Here is a 16,963-nt window from a genome sequence, read left to right as displayed (position 1 = left end):
CAGAAGAATGCTATCAATGGAAACCAATCTAATTTAATTTTTAAAAAATAATCTACATAAGAAATAAACTATGTAATGTAAGGAAAGATCCATCAAATAAAATAAATTAAGTAATTGAATAATAATAAATTAAATAGTCGTAAATTACAATCAGTGATATTTCCATAAGAAAAAAGTTAATCACACATAAGTTAATACATTACAGCAACACGTCAGGGATGTTACAGCTTCATAAATATGAATATTTATCAAAACAGGCTCAACTCATATTTACTAAAAGTAGATTAGTTACTTTCATGTAAAAACAACAACAACAACAAAGGTGGTTGTGAATATCTCAAATGTAAAAGTAACGGGAGCTAAATGGAGAACGAAAAGCGACAACTTTAAAATGCTTTTTTTTTTTTCATTTCGACGGATCCACGGAGGTCACGGAATACTTGACCCGTGACCCCGCCCAATGTCAGGGCGATCCCCCCGGAGTAGCGTGTCGCCTACGCAGTTTTATTTTTGTTGATTAGAAAAAAGTTATTCGATTCGGCTGTTCTCACTTTCTGTCTGATTGCATTTATCAGACGTATTAAACTTTTTCTTTCCTGTAAGACTTGTCTTTAGTTTTGTTTCTCTGCGATGTTCGAGCAGACAATCCGAAATTTCAAAATCAATTTTATCAGGCACGATGGACGAAATAGTTTTTCCAGTGGCGACCAAATCATAGGTCACATCTCTTTTGATCTGACAAAAGAAACAAAGATCACTTCAATAACAACGAGGCTGAAGGGAAACGTGAATGTGCACTGGACCGCCGGAGGAGGTGGAGGGAAACAGGAAACGAGGAAACGTTACTCTGCAAGGCTGGACTTCTTCGACTTAAAAGGAGTTATTTTGCAAGAAGACAGGGGTATGCTGTTACTGGTGCTGTTTGGACGCAGTGATACATGGCAAACAAACAGTCACTGTCTTTGTCCTTTTCTTATAGCTACTCGTGGGACAAAACTTCAACTCGGGACGCATGTGTATCCGTTCACATGTCAGCTCCCACTAGGGTGTGTATGACCATTTAACTGTGAAACACCCACTAGCGTGTGAAGCGTTTTACTCAGGGAGGCATGCTGACAAAAGTCTTTACCCCCTTCCTGATTTCTTAGTTAGTTAGTTTTTTCATCAAACAAATTTTAATAGACAATGATAACCTTTAAAAAAATGCTAAATGCATTTCTATTTGTTAAATCATGAATGAACGGTGAATAGCCATGTTATTTTGGAAAGCTGAGTTTAAGTTCACAAAAAGCACCCAGACCTGATTACTCCCAGACGTGTTGAATGAAGATATCACTAAAACAGAACGTGTCTGACAAAGTCAAGCAGGCTAAAAGATTTAAAAACGAAGTCCAGTCCTCGAGGGCTGGTGTGTCCCCCCCCCCTTAGATCTTCATTAAAAGTGCATTTTGTATTTACTTGAGTTATATTTGTCTGCTATTAAATTTGATTGCCGATTTGAAAAATGCAAGTGTGACAATTATGCAAAAAGCTAAGAAATCAGGAACTGTAGATTTGACTTAAGTAAAGAGCCACTGTTAAAAATGAAGGGATTTTGGTAGATATAAGATAAGAATGGGCCCTTGGTTTTTAAAATCCAAAACCTACAACTTGTGTTGTAGTTCAACCTTTTGATTCATTAACATAATGCTTACTTTTATTGTTTATTGTAAAACTGTTGAATTTGTATGCGCCTGAATCACTTTTTTTTCTATCTTTTCTATTATTTTGCATCCCAGAAACTTCCCATCGTCCTTTCATGGGGTTCACGGAAAAATAGCATATACCTTGACAGTGGGCATTAATAGACCGTGGCGTATGTCCAAGGACTTTGTGACAGAGCTTAAGTTTGTAAACCACATTGATACCAACCAGCCAGGGTTGAATGTAAGTGGTGCATTTTCAGATGAATCAGCTGAGGAGTCCTTGTTTTTGTTGCAGTGTCTGCAGTTTCTCTGTAATCAAACTGATATTTCTCACAGGCCTCCCTAAGTACACCTTGTTCGACTAATTGTCCCAGGAATCCTTTTAAGTGAACCAAAATTTGAAATTACTTGCCACACCTATGTTTTTCCTGCATTCACAACTCAATATGTTGACTTTGAAAAAGCTCTGCAACCCCAGGTTTGCTTTGTTGTACTTTCATTCAACCCTATGGGAGCAATTATTGTACAAGAATGATTCAGAGTTGTCTAACTGCATTTAGAGACAATTTACATCTTTAAAATCTGATTATGTTCCAGTCGTAACCAACACAGACTGAATGACCACTATTATATTGAACCTTGTATTGTGCTTCAGTTGTTCATGTTCTCAGACGTATTTTTCGAATAAATGGACACAAACCAGACTGTACACAAGCTCTCACTTCTAATAAATGAATCCCACCGAGGCTCTGAGTAACTATGGGACCAAAAGTGATGAATTTAAGATTTTTGGGGGTTTTTTTTGTTACTGTAACTATAGCAAATGTTGGATATGTTTGGAGTTTTATACGGTTCCACCATGCAATGCCAAAGGAACCTGAGCTGCTACTGCAAATATGCAGTGAAACAGAGAATGATGGGATTGCTCCATTTCTTCATATTATTCTAAAGCCATTGTTTGATTGATTTGGTCCGCTGATGCTCATTTTGTGCAACTTTTTCTGCATAAGAGTAATAAATAGGTGTTGATTTCTCGTAATCCCAAAACCAAAACAGTGTAGTATTGGTATATTACACTTCTTTTTTCTTTTTTTTTATCTGTGGCACTATCAGTGTGTTGTTTTTCTGCAGGCGCCACTCTCAGGTTCAAACAGCGTGACACCGTGTAGCTTGTGGTGTAACTCCAGTCCCGTCACTCTGACAGTTAGTGTAGCGACGAAAGCTTTCACCCCTGGTATGGTTTCCATCCATCAGATAATCGTTTTATCTGTATAATCAATAATAATAGCTAAGTTTGAAGAATTTGATTGAAATAACTTGCCACTTTGTCTTTTCTTCCACTAGGCGAAACAGTGAAAATATTTTGTGAATTTAGTAACCCTTCATCTAAAACAGCTACTCCGAAGGTGAAGCTGCAACAGAAACAGACTTTCTACACCCACAGTAAGCGCAACAGGAAGATGGCTATCAAAACTTTGGCGTGTGTGTCAGGAGAACCTGTTGGTGCTCAGGTTTCTTATGTACGCACTGAGATCATGCTCGCTATTCCCTCGTCTGCATCTTTAACCATCTCAGAGTGCAGCATTCTGGTTGTTGATTACATTATTGAGGTTAGTACCTGTGATGGGTTGAGAAGTCATGGATGTATTGATAATCCAGTTTACCTCAGCTGTTCAGACAGCAAAAGCCTGTTTGGATCCATTTCTTTTTTTATTCATTAAAATCTAATGAGCTTCTGTTTTTTGTTTCCTGCAGGTTAAACTCCACGTAGGAGCATTGGATGAGGTCGTTGTGCTGTTTCCAATCATCCTGTGTGATACCCCCGTGCAAACTTATCCCCCAGTGTGATTGTAAGTAAAATTTGTTTCTACTATTACAAGATAATAATACATGATGCAGAATGGTATGATGTTGCATTGGGGGTGGCCTTTTTTCCACTTGTGAGTTTTAAATGTTCACAGCTTAATGTCGATTTAATATTGTATTAAAATGTCTCCCTTTTGGTCAAAATGCAAAACATCATCTGTGCACCGCAGTCTTGACGAATAAGGCAATAACAATAACTTGGGGAAGAAGAATTATGCATTGTCATGAAAAAAAAATCTGTGTTCACAGTACTCAGGGGTTAATCTGACAGAATTCATTGAGGCATTTAAACATTTACTCTTCAGTGTTGTCACAGTATGCTGTGTGTCGATTAGAGAGCGATAAGGACCCATAGTTTCAGACACAGATTGTAGAGCTTCATAGAAAAAGGTGAGCCATTTGTTTGAATTGGTACAAAGTTCAATAAACAAAATAACAAAGCCCAAAAATTAATAAAAACATAAATCTAGTAAGACCATGAAGATATTCAAAAAACAGAAATCAAAGGAGAACACAGATGACTCAACAATGATGAGACTGTATATACATACAGGGGCTTGGTTAGGAATTGAGGATGGCAATGAGGAGATAATTAAGACATTTAAACACAAAGCAAAGCTCACAACAAGACACAAGAGGAAGCGAGTTAAATAGTTCGAATAGCAACATAATGGTTTGATTCCATCCCTACAAACCTGTTAGTTGTTTTTTCTCAGTCTAACTGTAAATAAACTCTGGAATTAATTGCAAACCAAATTTTAATCTTAACTTTATAGACAATTTTTTTTTAACATATTTTTTTAAAGAAATTAGTGAATGTATTTTATTTCATAACATATAGCACATATACCATGAGAAAAATCTACTTTTACCTCAGCATTGACTTACAGCGAGCATGATATTTTCACAAGCTTTTCATTTTTCCTTTGTGCAGCAACACAAGGTGTTTTTGAGGATCCACATGGAGCATATCACCACTGCTCTTCCTACACGTGTTACTGTTCATATGCCATTCATATGTTGATGACATGCAGTTGTACATGTTAATTTCCTCTGATGACCTCGATGCATCTTTCATTTTATCTTAACCATTTTTTTTTACCTGTTTACCTTTTTACTTTAAATGACTTAGATACTGTTTGTGCTAGAGACAAATTGTAAACAGTTTACAGTTTCTTTTAGTCTGCTTCACAGCTTCCTGATATCTGGTGTATTGTAAACGATACACCAGATATCCCTGTAAACTGGGATATCTGGTGTATCATTGAAGCACAAAGCATTCACAAGCTACTGCTGTCTGATCACCGATAGAAAAATCAGAAAAATTGTTTGATGAATTGGTTAATGAAGATGATACAGCCTATCACCATTTGAGTAGGCATAAATAATTAAAATATTTTGCCAAATATGACTGGCTATACTAATTATGTGTTACCTTAACTTTACATTTTCATGTTGATAGTAGATTGAAGTAATACACTCAAAATCCTTTCAATAGTCAATAGAGCACCTTTATGCTTGTGTTCCTAGTACGGCGATGACTTACTCATTTATTAAATCCCACTAAGGCCTTTAAGGTCATCAGGCAGAGGTCTTGTAACAACACTCAGAATAAGATCCAAATCTGGTGCGGGTGGTTTCAGCACTCGCTCTTACAGAACTTCAAATATATTCCCACACCTGTGTCAGAAAACTGTGTATATTTGTATGCTTTTATGTGTCTGTATGTGTGTTTATGCTTGTTGTACAGTTTATTACATGTGTTATGTGTTTTGAGTGTTGTGTTTGATGTACATCAGGTTTATGCTTTATAATCTCATATATGCCACTTTTAAAAAAATCATCCCTACAGCCGTCTGTTACCAATTTTCACGTTATTGTGAATGTATTTGTATAAGGTGTGCTGTACTGCAAAGCTGCCATGGTGCGCATTGGCTAGACGCGACGTCACGAGTCACAGCGTATATCACTGCATTCGGGTGAAGGTCAATAAGTGTTGGTGTAAGTTTAATAAAATCCTTGACCTTTCCATCTCTGAGAAAATATGTGGTGGCTGTCAGAAGTTTAATAAATCATACTATGGAGTTTCTAACACTAAATTTTCATGGAGAGAGCCAGTATAGACTGCAAGACTGGAGGAGAATAGCCAGGTAAAGGATGTTAAAACTGGAAAGTCTTAGAATTGGAAATCTTTCTTTCCATCTACATGATGTGAATAGTCTGTGGCGAAGTTTTTCATCATAGTGACTGAAGAAAAAGGAGACTTGTGTAACAGTGTCATAGTCCAGTTTTGGACAAATTATCAAATTTATAAATTTATATGTACATATTCACAAACGCTGCATGTTATATTGTCATCATTTGCATTTCAACTGTTTATAAAAATAAAAACAATTAGTAGAACACGTGTGTGTGTGTGTGTGTGTGTGTGTGTGTGTGTGTGTGTGTGTGTGTGTGTGTGTGTGTGTGATGTATTTCTTACTCTTAAAGATGATGTGGTGTATCTTGATGGTAATATTTGGGCCAATGATTAGGTCAGTGTATCTACAAGTAATCACTGTAACATTTTGCCTCTTGGGTCTTTGTGATGCTGGCAAGAAGGGATACTCATAATGTGGTCATCCCAGGAGACATCCAATCAGAAGATAGCCTGCTTAAAGGGAGGGTTGTCTACACAGTAGAAATAATAGATTTTACTGCTTATAAAGATTATTTTTAACTTTGAATTAAGCAAAGGAACTCCAGTGCAAAGTTAGAATAAGGAGCTTGTTAAACAAAGATGGATGGGAAAACTACCAAAAGTGGCTTAAGAGTCGGGATAAAGTCTGGATGGATTTGATTCGAACGAGCAACTGTATTTCAAATATATGCTTAGAAAGTTTATTGTACCTGTAAATCAACATAATATTTAAACAAAGTGGACTCAGCAGAAAAGGTTTCACTTCTTTTTATTTTATTCTGTCTGATTTCACTCATTTTCTTTGTGCAACATTTTCATTTATTGTGACTAGAACAACATCAGTAAACAAAAAGCAATAATGAAGCCACTCAATTTAAATCGTGGGAATTCAAAACAAAAACAAGTTTGTCTCCAGAAAAAGAGGCACATGCAACGAAATGTTTAAGTTCAAAAAGAACAAGCCTGCGTGGTTCACAACTACTATTGTCAGCATCATGGAGCTGTTATTTTGCCTTTCTTAGGTTTTAGGTAAAAAGCTGACAGGCCACACTGCTTTTAAATGTAGTATTTAGCTCTTAGTGAATTTGCATAGCAGTGCTAGTCAAATTAACAACAACAGCAACAACAAAACTATGCATAAATCAGTACATTCTTAGGGAAGCATGATTTATTGGGGTCATATTGTTTAATTATTAATTAAACCCAAGTATCTATCAGCAAATTCCTTCCTCATCACCTGCTCATAAAACCTCCATCCTCTCCGTCTCACGTATCACTTTATTGTACCGGTAGTACTGAGTAGGATGTTATGCCAAATAATATTAAGACCTCCTCAGCGGGATATAAGCCCCAGAAATAAAAGCAATTCTTTCAACAATAGTGATTTTCTGACAGGATAAATTACAAATGGGCTGTCACAAGACTGCAAAATACACTCAAGACAAACTTTATCACTGAGGAAGGTCAGGATAAGTAAGTTTTTTTGTTTTTTTGATTGATTGATTTTATTTTGGTTTTTCTTGCATTGTTCATTAACTAGTACAGGACCATAGTATAGGGCCAATATTATTGCAGCTAGAAAAGTGATGTACTTATTCATATTGAGGAATAAAAAAAAATAGGGGTAGTACATTGTTTTTTTCATTTTCAAAAGTGACTGTACTTACTTTTTTGAACCCTTGCGTTTTCTATGCATTGTGGTGTGTCCACCTTCATATGCTATCAAACTTATCAAAGTATATTGAGGCAAACTGTAAAAATAAGCCAAAGCCCTGCTCCACTATAACAGTTTAGTCTTTTGCTAAATGGTTGCAAGGCAGTGTGATGGCATAATAATAATAAAGTAGGTGAAATGAAAATAACGTAATGCTTTTATAAGGTTTTATAGATATATTTTGGTCTTTCTTTGTCTTTCATTTTTTAAAATTTGTATTACAAAATCATTTTTCTTTTTCTTTTGCCTTTCTGGTATTTTGACAAAACTAGTCTACACGCTAAACATATTCTTACAGTTTACAAAATCAGACCCTGACTGTTGTAAGATGATCTTTTTTTCCCAAGACGTAAATGTAATCCTGTCCTATTCAAACTAGTAGCACAAATAATACAAGGAAGACTTACTAAATTTGTTTCCTAGTTTGTCCTCCTCATGGTGGAAACCGTCCTTCAGTAAAATTAGCAAACCACAGTGACAAGAGCAATCCAAGAGTCTGTTTATAAGCCTTTCTTTAATGAGAAATGAAACGCTCTTTAAATGACTGCTTTAGTTCCCAGTCAGGCTGCCATGTCTGCCCATTCACCTTTCAAGTCCCTTCACAGTGAGTTGTCTCTGAAATGTATCGGGAAAAACTATTATTACCACAGACTTTAAGGATTAACACTTTCAAGTGTGTTCTCTCTTTTCTGAAAGATGTCCTGTCACTCACCCAGTTTGATTTGTACAGTTTGTGGTCACATCTCACAAAGAGCTGATGTCCTCCTTCAAGGGGAAAGGCTTTGTATGAAGTGGAGGCAAATCTGAGCTGCTTGATGAGAAAAGACAGCAAAGCAAAGGCAGTTCACTCTCATCCATGGTACCCTTACAAACTGCCAGACAATGCACCCCCACTGAGTTTGCTCAGTGGGGGTGCATTGTACATGCAATATTAATACTGCATGTAACCAGTTTGTGATTTTCCTGTAAGACTCCACAGCCAAGATAAGATTTCAATTCAGTTCAGTTTTATTTATACAGTGCCAAATCACAATAACAGTTGCCTCAAGGTGCCTCAAGGTGCTTTATATTGTACAATAATAAAAGATCAAATTTATTTATTTAGTGCATTTAAAACAAAAACTGTTGAGCAAGGTGCTGTACATTTAAGATAATCAAAAGAGATAAAAAGATACAAGGAAAACAGAAAACCCCAACAATTGTATGACCCCCTGAGCAAGCGCTTTGGTGACAGTGGGGAGGAAAAACAGGAAGAACCCTCTAGCAGAACCAGGCTCAGGGAGGGACAGCCACTGGGGCTGCGACTGATTGAGGTGATTGGAGGAAGACTGCACAAAAGACATGCTGTGGAAAAGAGTCAGCGAATAATAATAAGTAATGATTAATGCAGAGAGGTGTAGAGACGCACTGGGATCGAGAAAGACGACTGAGGAAGATATGAAGATGAAGCGCTTCACATCAGGATCAGTGACCATGGATGTTGCATGTTGTCCATGCACAATCTGTTATCTCCGTGTTGGTGTTCTTCCTGCATCATCATCAACATTGCAAATGGCCAGTGATGTTGTCTGAGCTTTCAATTAGCATTAGCCGAGAAGTTAGCTAGTGCATTTGAAAATTATCACTGGCAAACCCGCTAGGAACACAAGTAACTTAAATTTTGCTAACAGCAAACCTAACTTGATAATATACTTATTATATTGTATAAATTATTAAAGAAAACACTTAAACTGCTTATCGCTTGCTCCAGAAGTGAGGCTTTTCTATTGCAGAGCTGTGGCATCACAACAGGTAACTTTACAAATCCCTTTGTACATGTTTGAGCCTGAATCTGATCCCACATATGCGAGTGAACACAACAGAAGTATCCTGCAGCAACAAAGATTACAGCCAAAAATCTCAGCTTAGTAAACGATTCACTCATTACCTGCTTACTGTGGGACATGTGCCTTTTAGAAAATCTGTTAATAACACACATGAAAATTTTATGTAGGAGGCTTTCTTTACATTAAATACTTGCTTCAGGCCATTCAGCTATTTTTGTGTTGGATTGATTTTAGTACTTTTTAGTGCCAAAACAGTCATAATGTCAGTAAATATGGACTTCAATGCAGGACTCACTAACAGTTTAACAGGTGAGTGCACTCTTTAAAGGGGTGACGCAGTGATTTCTGCTGAAGAGGAGAGATCAAGCTAGAGATGGGTGAGGGTTACTTTGATTGCATGAAGTCATGTAGTCTTGGATTGATTACTACAGCAAGTTGAGGGGAGAGAAGGCTAGAGAGGCAGGTGGGTGACAGGGAAGTGTTTCTCTTTTAGCATAAGTAAACTAGCTCAGGGATTCAGATGAGTAGGATTTGTAGGAGTCAGCTTGAGTTTTTTCCAGCGACTATAACACCAAACGACTAGTCGGCAAGAGGAGAGAGAATAAATTGGTAGCCTTGTGTTGCAGCACCACCACTGAGCAGGCAATGATCTGGCAGAGAGTGCAGGTTCTTTAAATACTGCAGATTAAACGAGCTGATGGCAAGGATGATCCCAGGAAAAAGCTGAGGAGCCAGCTCACTCCAAACCTGAGAGGAAAAAGAAGCAAAGACAGAGAATCTTCTATTGTCCAATTTTACTGAGCCCATGCAAATTATGGTTTTAGTTTCCTGTTTTCTCTGATTTCGAGAAAAGTAAGACTTACATTTAATCTTTTTTCCACCACAGGTCTATCTGTATGTGAAGTATGCCTCAGGGCCAGAGATCAAATTCACCATATTTAAATTTCACTTTAAAAAAATGATCAAAGCTTTCCTTGTTTTCTGTTTAAACTCATGTTAAAATAGAAAATACCTAATCTCAGTACACTCTTTCAGAGCATCTTTCAGAGATTGTCTCAGATAATGTAAAGATTGTGATACCAATAGACTGCACTGTAAATAGTAAACAAAAGAACTATGAGTTGAAACAGCATGACCCGCATTATTTTCAGGCTTTGAGTGTCTGTTTATGTTTTTGTGTATGTGTTCCTGGAGATATGTAGCTGGAATGATTGTAGCTCAAATAGATTATTCGCTAATGGGAGATCAGTGGTTTGAACTTCCTTCAGTCCAGTATACTAATTACAATTTATGCCAAATAAATGACTTCACTGGAAGGAAACTTCTCTAAGTGGTCTGGAGTTCAACAACTCCCACGTTATCTGGGACTAGCTGCCATGGTGAATTAAGCTCATGAGCAGCGCCAGAGTGCTGCTCTCAGTTGAACAAATAAAGAATTTTACACCATATGTATATATATTTTGAAAAACTGCTTTAAGACAAAATGAGGTCAAAGGTTGATGCTGAATCAACCTAAGGAAACATAAAGAAAAATTTCTGGTCAACATTTTCTCCAAGCCAACGTTAGAGGCTGGTGGTGAGTTGGGATTTGCTCCTACAGTAGGTAGGTTGCGTCTTTTTGTTCCAGATAAAAAATGAGAACAGAAACATTCTTTTATTATTATCTCAATGATGTCACCCCCTTACAGTCCATCATATGCAGACTTTTAGAACCATTTTAATTAGTGCTAGCATTAAGGTGATCTAATGTAGTATTTGCATAAATTAAATAACACACACGAACTTCAACTAAAATTTGATGCCTGTGTTTGTTATCAGACTAGTTGAGCTTGCTGTTGTGCTACTGTGCCCTGGTTGTAAATATGCTGCAGTCCATCTTATTTCCCATAGAGGGCAGCAGCGTGCAGGTTTAAGGATGAAAAGGTGCAATTTAGCAGTTTACCTCTTACCCAAAGACACAGAACTCAGGGCGCTGTACATGAGCAGTCTCTGTTTGCCACTTTCCCTTCATGATCCATAACTAACAACTAACATAACAAATAATTAAGATGAAAAGTGTGTAACAATCTGCAGTGGTCATTAGGGTAGACAGAAATGACATCTCCTATATTACATGTAATGAAAAATATATATTGGTATGTTGGTGTGGTTTTAAAGTTCCCTCACTTTTTGGTTTCTCAGCATCCTGTAGTCTGCAATTACTTGCTGAAATCAAATATACAGGATCAATATTAGTCTCTTTACAAGTTTAATACAGGATTAATATTAATATTCACAACCTGCTGACATCCTTATAGTATTTTCAAACTGTCAGAGGACAAACCAGATCATCAAGGCACACCACAATAATTGAAAATAATATAGTTATATTGATGTGAAAGTTCAATGATGTTTGCATCAAATCAGGTGTATGATATGTGCAATGAAATGGCATGCAGTATAATAAGTAGTACACTCAATTGTCATGTGCTACGATGAGTCGAGTTTAGTCCAGAAAGCATTAGAAGAAAACACAGTTGAAATATATTATTCATCTCTTTTGTAAAAAGACAAGACCTTAAAAAATCTCAAATAAGAAGAATAAAGATTTCATTTTGGCTACACTCTGTAACACTACCTTTAAATACTTCATATTTCCCTGGAGTATTTCCACTGTGTTTAGTCACATGACCCATGCTTGGGACTGTAAAGTTTAACACACCCACAACAGGTGATTTAGGAATATCACGTGCTACCACGTGCTGTGTGAGTAATGCTGTTTACATGTACACGTGGTAACAGTGACCTCATTGAGGAAACTGCATTATTTCAATTTCATCATTCATTCACTTACAGAAACAGCATGCTCATATTTCATACATCATACATATCATTTCTTTCCTAAAACATTTCTATAGCGGCCTGCTTCGGAAGGTCTTCATATGCATGTCTCGGGACAGATTTTGTCAACCTGGTAGAACAGCGTTTTTGCCATATCCGCTCACACAGCTTTTCAGATTTTTAGTTGAGATTAACTCCAGGCCAAGTTTGAATGTGTTAGGTGAGGTCCTACATACAGCTCAGACTAGACAGATTACAGTTCACGTAAAAAATAAACAAATAAACAAACAAGCAAACAAACATAGCTCAAGAGTAGAGGGCTTGGGTGTGGCTTTCCCAAAGAAGACAATTTGTGTAGCTGGAGTGGCTGATGAATAGAAACAAACGGGTAAACATTAAAACATGCGTGAGACCAGATTTGTCCATAGGGCTTGACCATAGACTAATTAATGAGGATTTTATATTTATTTATTTTTAATAGCCTTACCTAGATGCACTTTCCTTTTAGTAAATATTTAATATTTCCCCAGTTCAATCACATGATCATATATATTGCTCAAAGTTTTCCAACAATCCCACAACAGGTGGCCCGGGAGAACCACGTGCTAGCACTTATTTAGGTCCCTGTGGTTTAATTATTACCAAAGTTCTTTGTAAGATGACTCTCGTCATGAGATAGAAAACCTCGCTGCTCACACTTAGCTGGCACTTGCTGTTTTTGTAGCACTGTGCAGCGTTTGATAGCGTTATGCCAAATATTATTAAGAGCTTTTTAGTGGGATATGATCCCATTAACAAAAGCAATACTTTTGCTAGTGGTGATTATATTACAGGACAAAATACACTGGAGTTGTCACAGGAATGCAAAATACAGTCACTCTTTGTAAAGCTGAAGGGAAAGGCGGAAAAACCGTCATAACCTTTTACAGCAAAGACAAATACTTCACCATCAAGCAGTTTGTCATTCAGGAATCTCAGGGTAAGTACGCTTATGTCTTTCAATGAACCCCCAAAATGAATCAAAGCACCCCCAAAGATTTCTTACTTTTTTGACAATATTTGCTGTTTGTGTGACACACTACTAAAAATATAAAAAGCATACAGTGCTTAATTGAGACGGAACATTTTAACAACAAAAGTATAGATACCCTCCCCAAATGGTTTGTTCCAGCTCGGCTCTCCCCTGCTCTGGCTCTAGCGTCCTTTCTGCCAGAGCGATGGTGGCTGAGATGCAGCGGAGCTGAGGTGTGAGTGCCTGGCTTAAAACAGGACATATTAGCTGCATTTAACCTTCAGTTACTCTTTATATAGTTGGGTAGGAGTCAGACCATGTTTCTTTTTAGCTGAAAAACTTTACACCCAGGTAACCTACAGTGTTGAAAACGTGTTTTCCGACATGTTCGCTACAATCCGTCCTACTGTGTAATAAAATCAGCGACATTTGACCGCCCGGTTGCTCCCATTAAAATTTATACAGCCAATTTAAAATCTAAAACTTTAAATTGCTTGAAAGTACACTGAGAGAGGACTTTTTTATTAGTGATCGTAATAATATATTTTTTTCATCTAATTGAATACAGTCTATTTGTGATTATCATTCCAAAGAGGGAGAGAGGATAGATGGGAACGTGAGGAGAAAGTACAAGGTCAGGAAGAACCAGGTAAGAAAACAGACAGGGAACAGTGACAGGCAAAACAGAAACTGTTAAACTGCTTGAGAGACTTGACCACCAAAAAGTGATAGACAGATTTTCCAACCTCAGGGTGAGGCGACATAGGTTAAAATAAAATAAAAAATCTGCAGAGCCATAGTAGTATCTGCAGTAAAGATCTTTTCATACATTGTATACATTGTTGCCTCCATTTTTATAATTTTTCTATCAATATTTTGTACATTTCAAGGACTCTATTTTTGGAGTGTATTTTTATGTATCTGTATTATACATACACATTAAAAGTGAATCTCTGTCCAAAAAATGCCCTCAGTTTACTTCTTACTCACTATGATCATCATTCATAATTTTCCCCCAGTAATTAAGGTTAGGATATGTATTTTTTTATTCCAATCCCTTCTTCTTTTGCAGCATTTAAATAACCTTTATCAGATTTGATGGTTTTGTTACAGACTTTTGCTTTTCTTTCACAATTGTGGGAATTAACTTGTGTTAAAATTTACAAAACAGTGATGTCGTGTTTTTTTGACAAGGACCCAAGCACAGAGAGACTTGATGAATTTAAGAATCTTATGATTTAATAAAGAAATTTGCAGACTTGCACAGAGATGGTAAAATTATGATGACTGATAACGGAGATGAAGACAACAGATGATGAGGACAGGAAGGAACAGGGGTTTAAATGCACCAAAGAGACATCCAGAGGGAACTCTGTACAACTGGAGACATTTAAGGATGCAGGGACTGACAGAGACAGGGTCTCAGCGTGACGAGTAAAGATTATCTTGCCTGGCTGAGCAGCTCTCTGGGTGCTCAGCACCCCCCAAAGCTCTGATCCTAGAATCGCCCCTGCCTGCAATCATATTTTTTTTCTTGCAACTTTAATTACCGTGCAAGTCAACCCCCAATAATTACTTATTAAAAAACTATTATTATAAGGATAAGCACTCTTGAGTGTTTTCAATTTTTCCTTAAATGATATCCTGCCACTCACCCACTTTGATTTGTTAATAGTATTGTCCTGTCTTACAGAGAGCTGCCCTCCTCCTTCAGGGGCTCACATGGAAAGATTGTGTATAGATTGGAGGCAAATCTGAGCCACTCAGTGAGAAAAGACAGCAAAGCAAAGGCAGAGTTCACTCTCATCCACAAAGGAAACCTTGATGGAGAGCTTATGGTACCCTTACAAACTGCTATATGTTACACTCCTGAATTAACACTGCATGTACATAAATTGTGATTTTCTTCTCAGACTCTGCAGCAAAATATGACTGATAAGAAGATGAACCTCTTCACATCAGGATCAGTGGCCATGGATGTAAGCATTCCAAAAACAGCCTTCCTCCAAGGTAATTATGACTTGCTCGCAATCTCACATTACTGAAATATACATTCACTCCACAGGGAATCTTTTTATGACTGAAGATAGACTATGATGACAGATAAGGCATGTAGTGCACATGTTGGTTAAATGTGAAATGTGTTATATTTTTGCAGAAATATAGAAAATCTTAAAACCTTTGCGAACTCATTCCTGCAAAGATCAAACAGATGATGACACAGCTTAAACTCTTAAAAGTTTGCAGTACTGAAATCCACAGCTCCACAGCTTTGTATGCAGCATAACATCAATGTAATTATATTGTAGGACAGAACTTTAACCTGATGTTGTTGTTTTTCCAGGAGAAGACATAAAGGTCATGGCTTCAGTTCAGAACAAATCCTCTCGTGACATTAAACTCAAGTACTGTCTCTACAGAAAGAACAGCTACTTTGCAAATAAGAAAAGGAAACTTGAAACAAAAGACATCCTGAAAGAGGAGGGTGAAGCCATCCCACAGTCAGTCACCAAGATCATCACCGTCCCTTCCACCGAGACCGCCTCAGTCCTAAACTGCAACATCATCAAATTAGAGAACAGACTCCGGGTGAATAGGCCTATTTCATCTTCCTGAAAGTATTTCCCAGGCCTTGTTAATATCTTTATTTAATCAAGTATGCATTACGAGTCTAATAAGCACTGACTCTTTCTAGGTCCATCTGGATGTGAAGTATGCTTCAGACCCAGAGATCAAGTTCCCCATAATCATCCTGCCTGCTTTAGAGGGGTCTGATAAGCAGCAGTCATCTGACTATTCAGCCAGTGGATTTGAAGCATCTCCAAACTCTGACTTTCCAGAAGGGACAAGCTTTCTACAAAATCCAGCTGCCCCTGGAGTTGATGGCTTACCACCTTCCTGTGAGACATATGACATGTACCCCTCCCTGAACAGTTCAGACAGAAAGTCCTAGAAGCTCGGCTACAGATTTGGAGGGTACTGGGCTCTTTTTATTTTTGATTCTGATTTAAATATTCTGAATAGCTCAAGGAAGTAACACGATGTGTTACAGAGATGATATGAAATCTATAAAAAATCACTGTATATAGCCACTTATAAAAACATTTATTCCAGACATTACTTAGTGCCTCAGAGAAAATGTATATTTTCATTTATTTTATCAGTGTGATGATAGAAGATTTCCATGACCGAGGCGTATTTTGATACATTTTTAACAGATGGATTTTTAAATATCAAATCTTTGCCACTCAGTGCATAAATATCTTTATTGCTGTAGAGTAGAACAGGGCCAGCAGGAGCAGATTCTGTGAATCCATAAAATACACTCATTGAATATATTTAATTATAATTATAATATTTTTAATATTAGTTCGTTTTAAGTTTTAAAAAAGATGTAGTCAGGCTTATTTGAGCTTTTTTTTTGTGATCTAATGTTTTGTTGGGAAGCACTGTGTGATGTTTATCTTGAAAGGTACTATTGAAGTAATCCTTTTATTTGGTCTACAGCATTAATACACAGAGCTAATTTGTTCTAAATATATGGATTTATAAATTTCACTTTATATGCTGCGGTATATTGATGCTGATGGGTATTGAGGTTTAAGAAAAAATGTGTTTGTACTGTTCTTCAAGTACTGTTTATGGGAAACTGATAAATAGCCCATAACAATAATCCTAATGCTGAGATTGTTTCTGAGACATCCACATGTCCACAGCAAATATACTGAGCCCCACAAATGGGCCCTAGTGTATTACCAGTGTGGAATAAAAAAAATGTGCATGTAAAAGGAATGTGTATGTAAACAGGTATATGTATTATGAAATCCTTTGAGTGATGGATAAGACTAAAAAAGGCTTTTA

General features: G+C 37.0%; 2 protein-coding genes across 2 annotated transcripts; both read left to right on the top strand.

Annotated features, from left to right (window-relative positions):
• The first annotated feature begins 537 nt into the window (after positions 1-537).
• LOC146621152 (arrestin domain-containing protein 3-like) lies at positions 538-4,556 on the top strand. The gene is made up of 6 exons (XM_085368159.1): positions 538-1,046; positions 1,779-1,926; positions 2,817-2,919; positions 3,030-3,295; positions 3,441-3,535; positions 4,486-4,556. Exons 1-5 carry the CDS (start codon positions 631-633, stop codon positions 3,531-3,533), a joined length of 1,026 nt encoding a protein of 341 aa, XP_085224285.1. The 5' UTR covers positions 538-630; the 3' UTR covers positions 3,534-3,535; positions 4,486-4,556.
• Positions 4,557-7,968: 3,412 nt separating this feature from the next.
• Positions 7,969-16,055, top strand: LOC146621151 (arrestin domain-containing protein 3-like). Its single transcript, XM_085368534.1, has 5 exons — positions 7,969-8,048; positions 14,796-14,940; positions 15,016-15,112; positions 15,447-15,691; positions 15,798-16,055. Exons 1-5 carry the CDS (start codon positions 7,969-7,971, stop codon positions 16,053-16,055), a joined length of 825 nt encoding a protein of 274 aa, XP_085224660.1.
• The last annotated feature ends 908 nt before the right edge of the window (positions 16,056-16,963 follow it).

This window comes from Diplotaxodon limnothrissa, linkage group LG12 (assembly GCF_057381915.1).
Source record: "Diplotaxodon limnothrissa isolate DT_005_m linkage group LG12, D_limnothrissa_male_GT1.1, whole genome shotgun sequence".
NCBI classification, from domain to species: Eukaryota; Metazoa; Chordata; class Actinopteri; order Cichliformes; family Cichlidae; genus Diplotaxodon; species Diplotaxodon limnothrissa.
This window is presented reverse-complemented; position numbering and strand designations above follow the sequence as displayed.

What these genes read in the sequence shown, in the direction of transcription:
- LOC146621152 (XM_085368159.1), top strand. Translation starts at nt 631, where the DNA reads ATGTTCGAGCAGACAATCCGAAATTTCAAAATCAATTTTATCAGGCAC. An exon ending in CCAACCAGCCAGGGTTGAAT is followed by an intron (nt 1,927 to 2,816) that starts GTAAGTGGTGCA and finishes GTTTTTCTGCAG; the next exon opens with GCGCCACTCTCAGGTTCAAA. An exon ending in GACGAAAGCTTTCACCCCTG is followed by an intron (nt 2,920 to 3,029) that starts GTATGGTTTCCA and finishes TTCTTCCACTAG; the next exon opens with GCGAAACAGTGAAAATATTT.
- LOC146621151 (XM_085368534.1), top strand. Translation starts at nt 7,969, where the DNA reads ATGAAACGCTCTTTAAATGACTGCTTTAGTTCCCAGTCAGGCTGCCAT. An exon ending in AAAAACAGCCTTCCTCCAAG is followed by an intron (nt 15,113 to 15,446) that starts GTAATTATGACT and finishes TTGTTTTTCCAG; the next exon opens with GAGAAGACATAAAGGTCATG. An exon ending in AATTAGAGAACAGACTCCGG is followed by an intron (nt 15,692 to 15,797) that starts GTGAATAGGCCT and finishes GACTCTTTCTAG; the next exon opens with GTCCATCTGGATGTGAAGTA.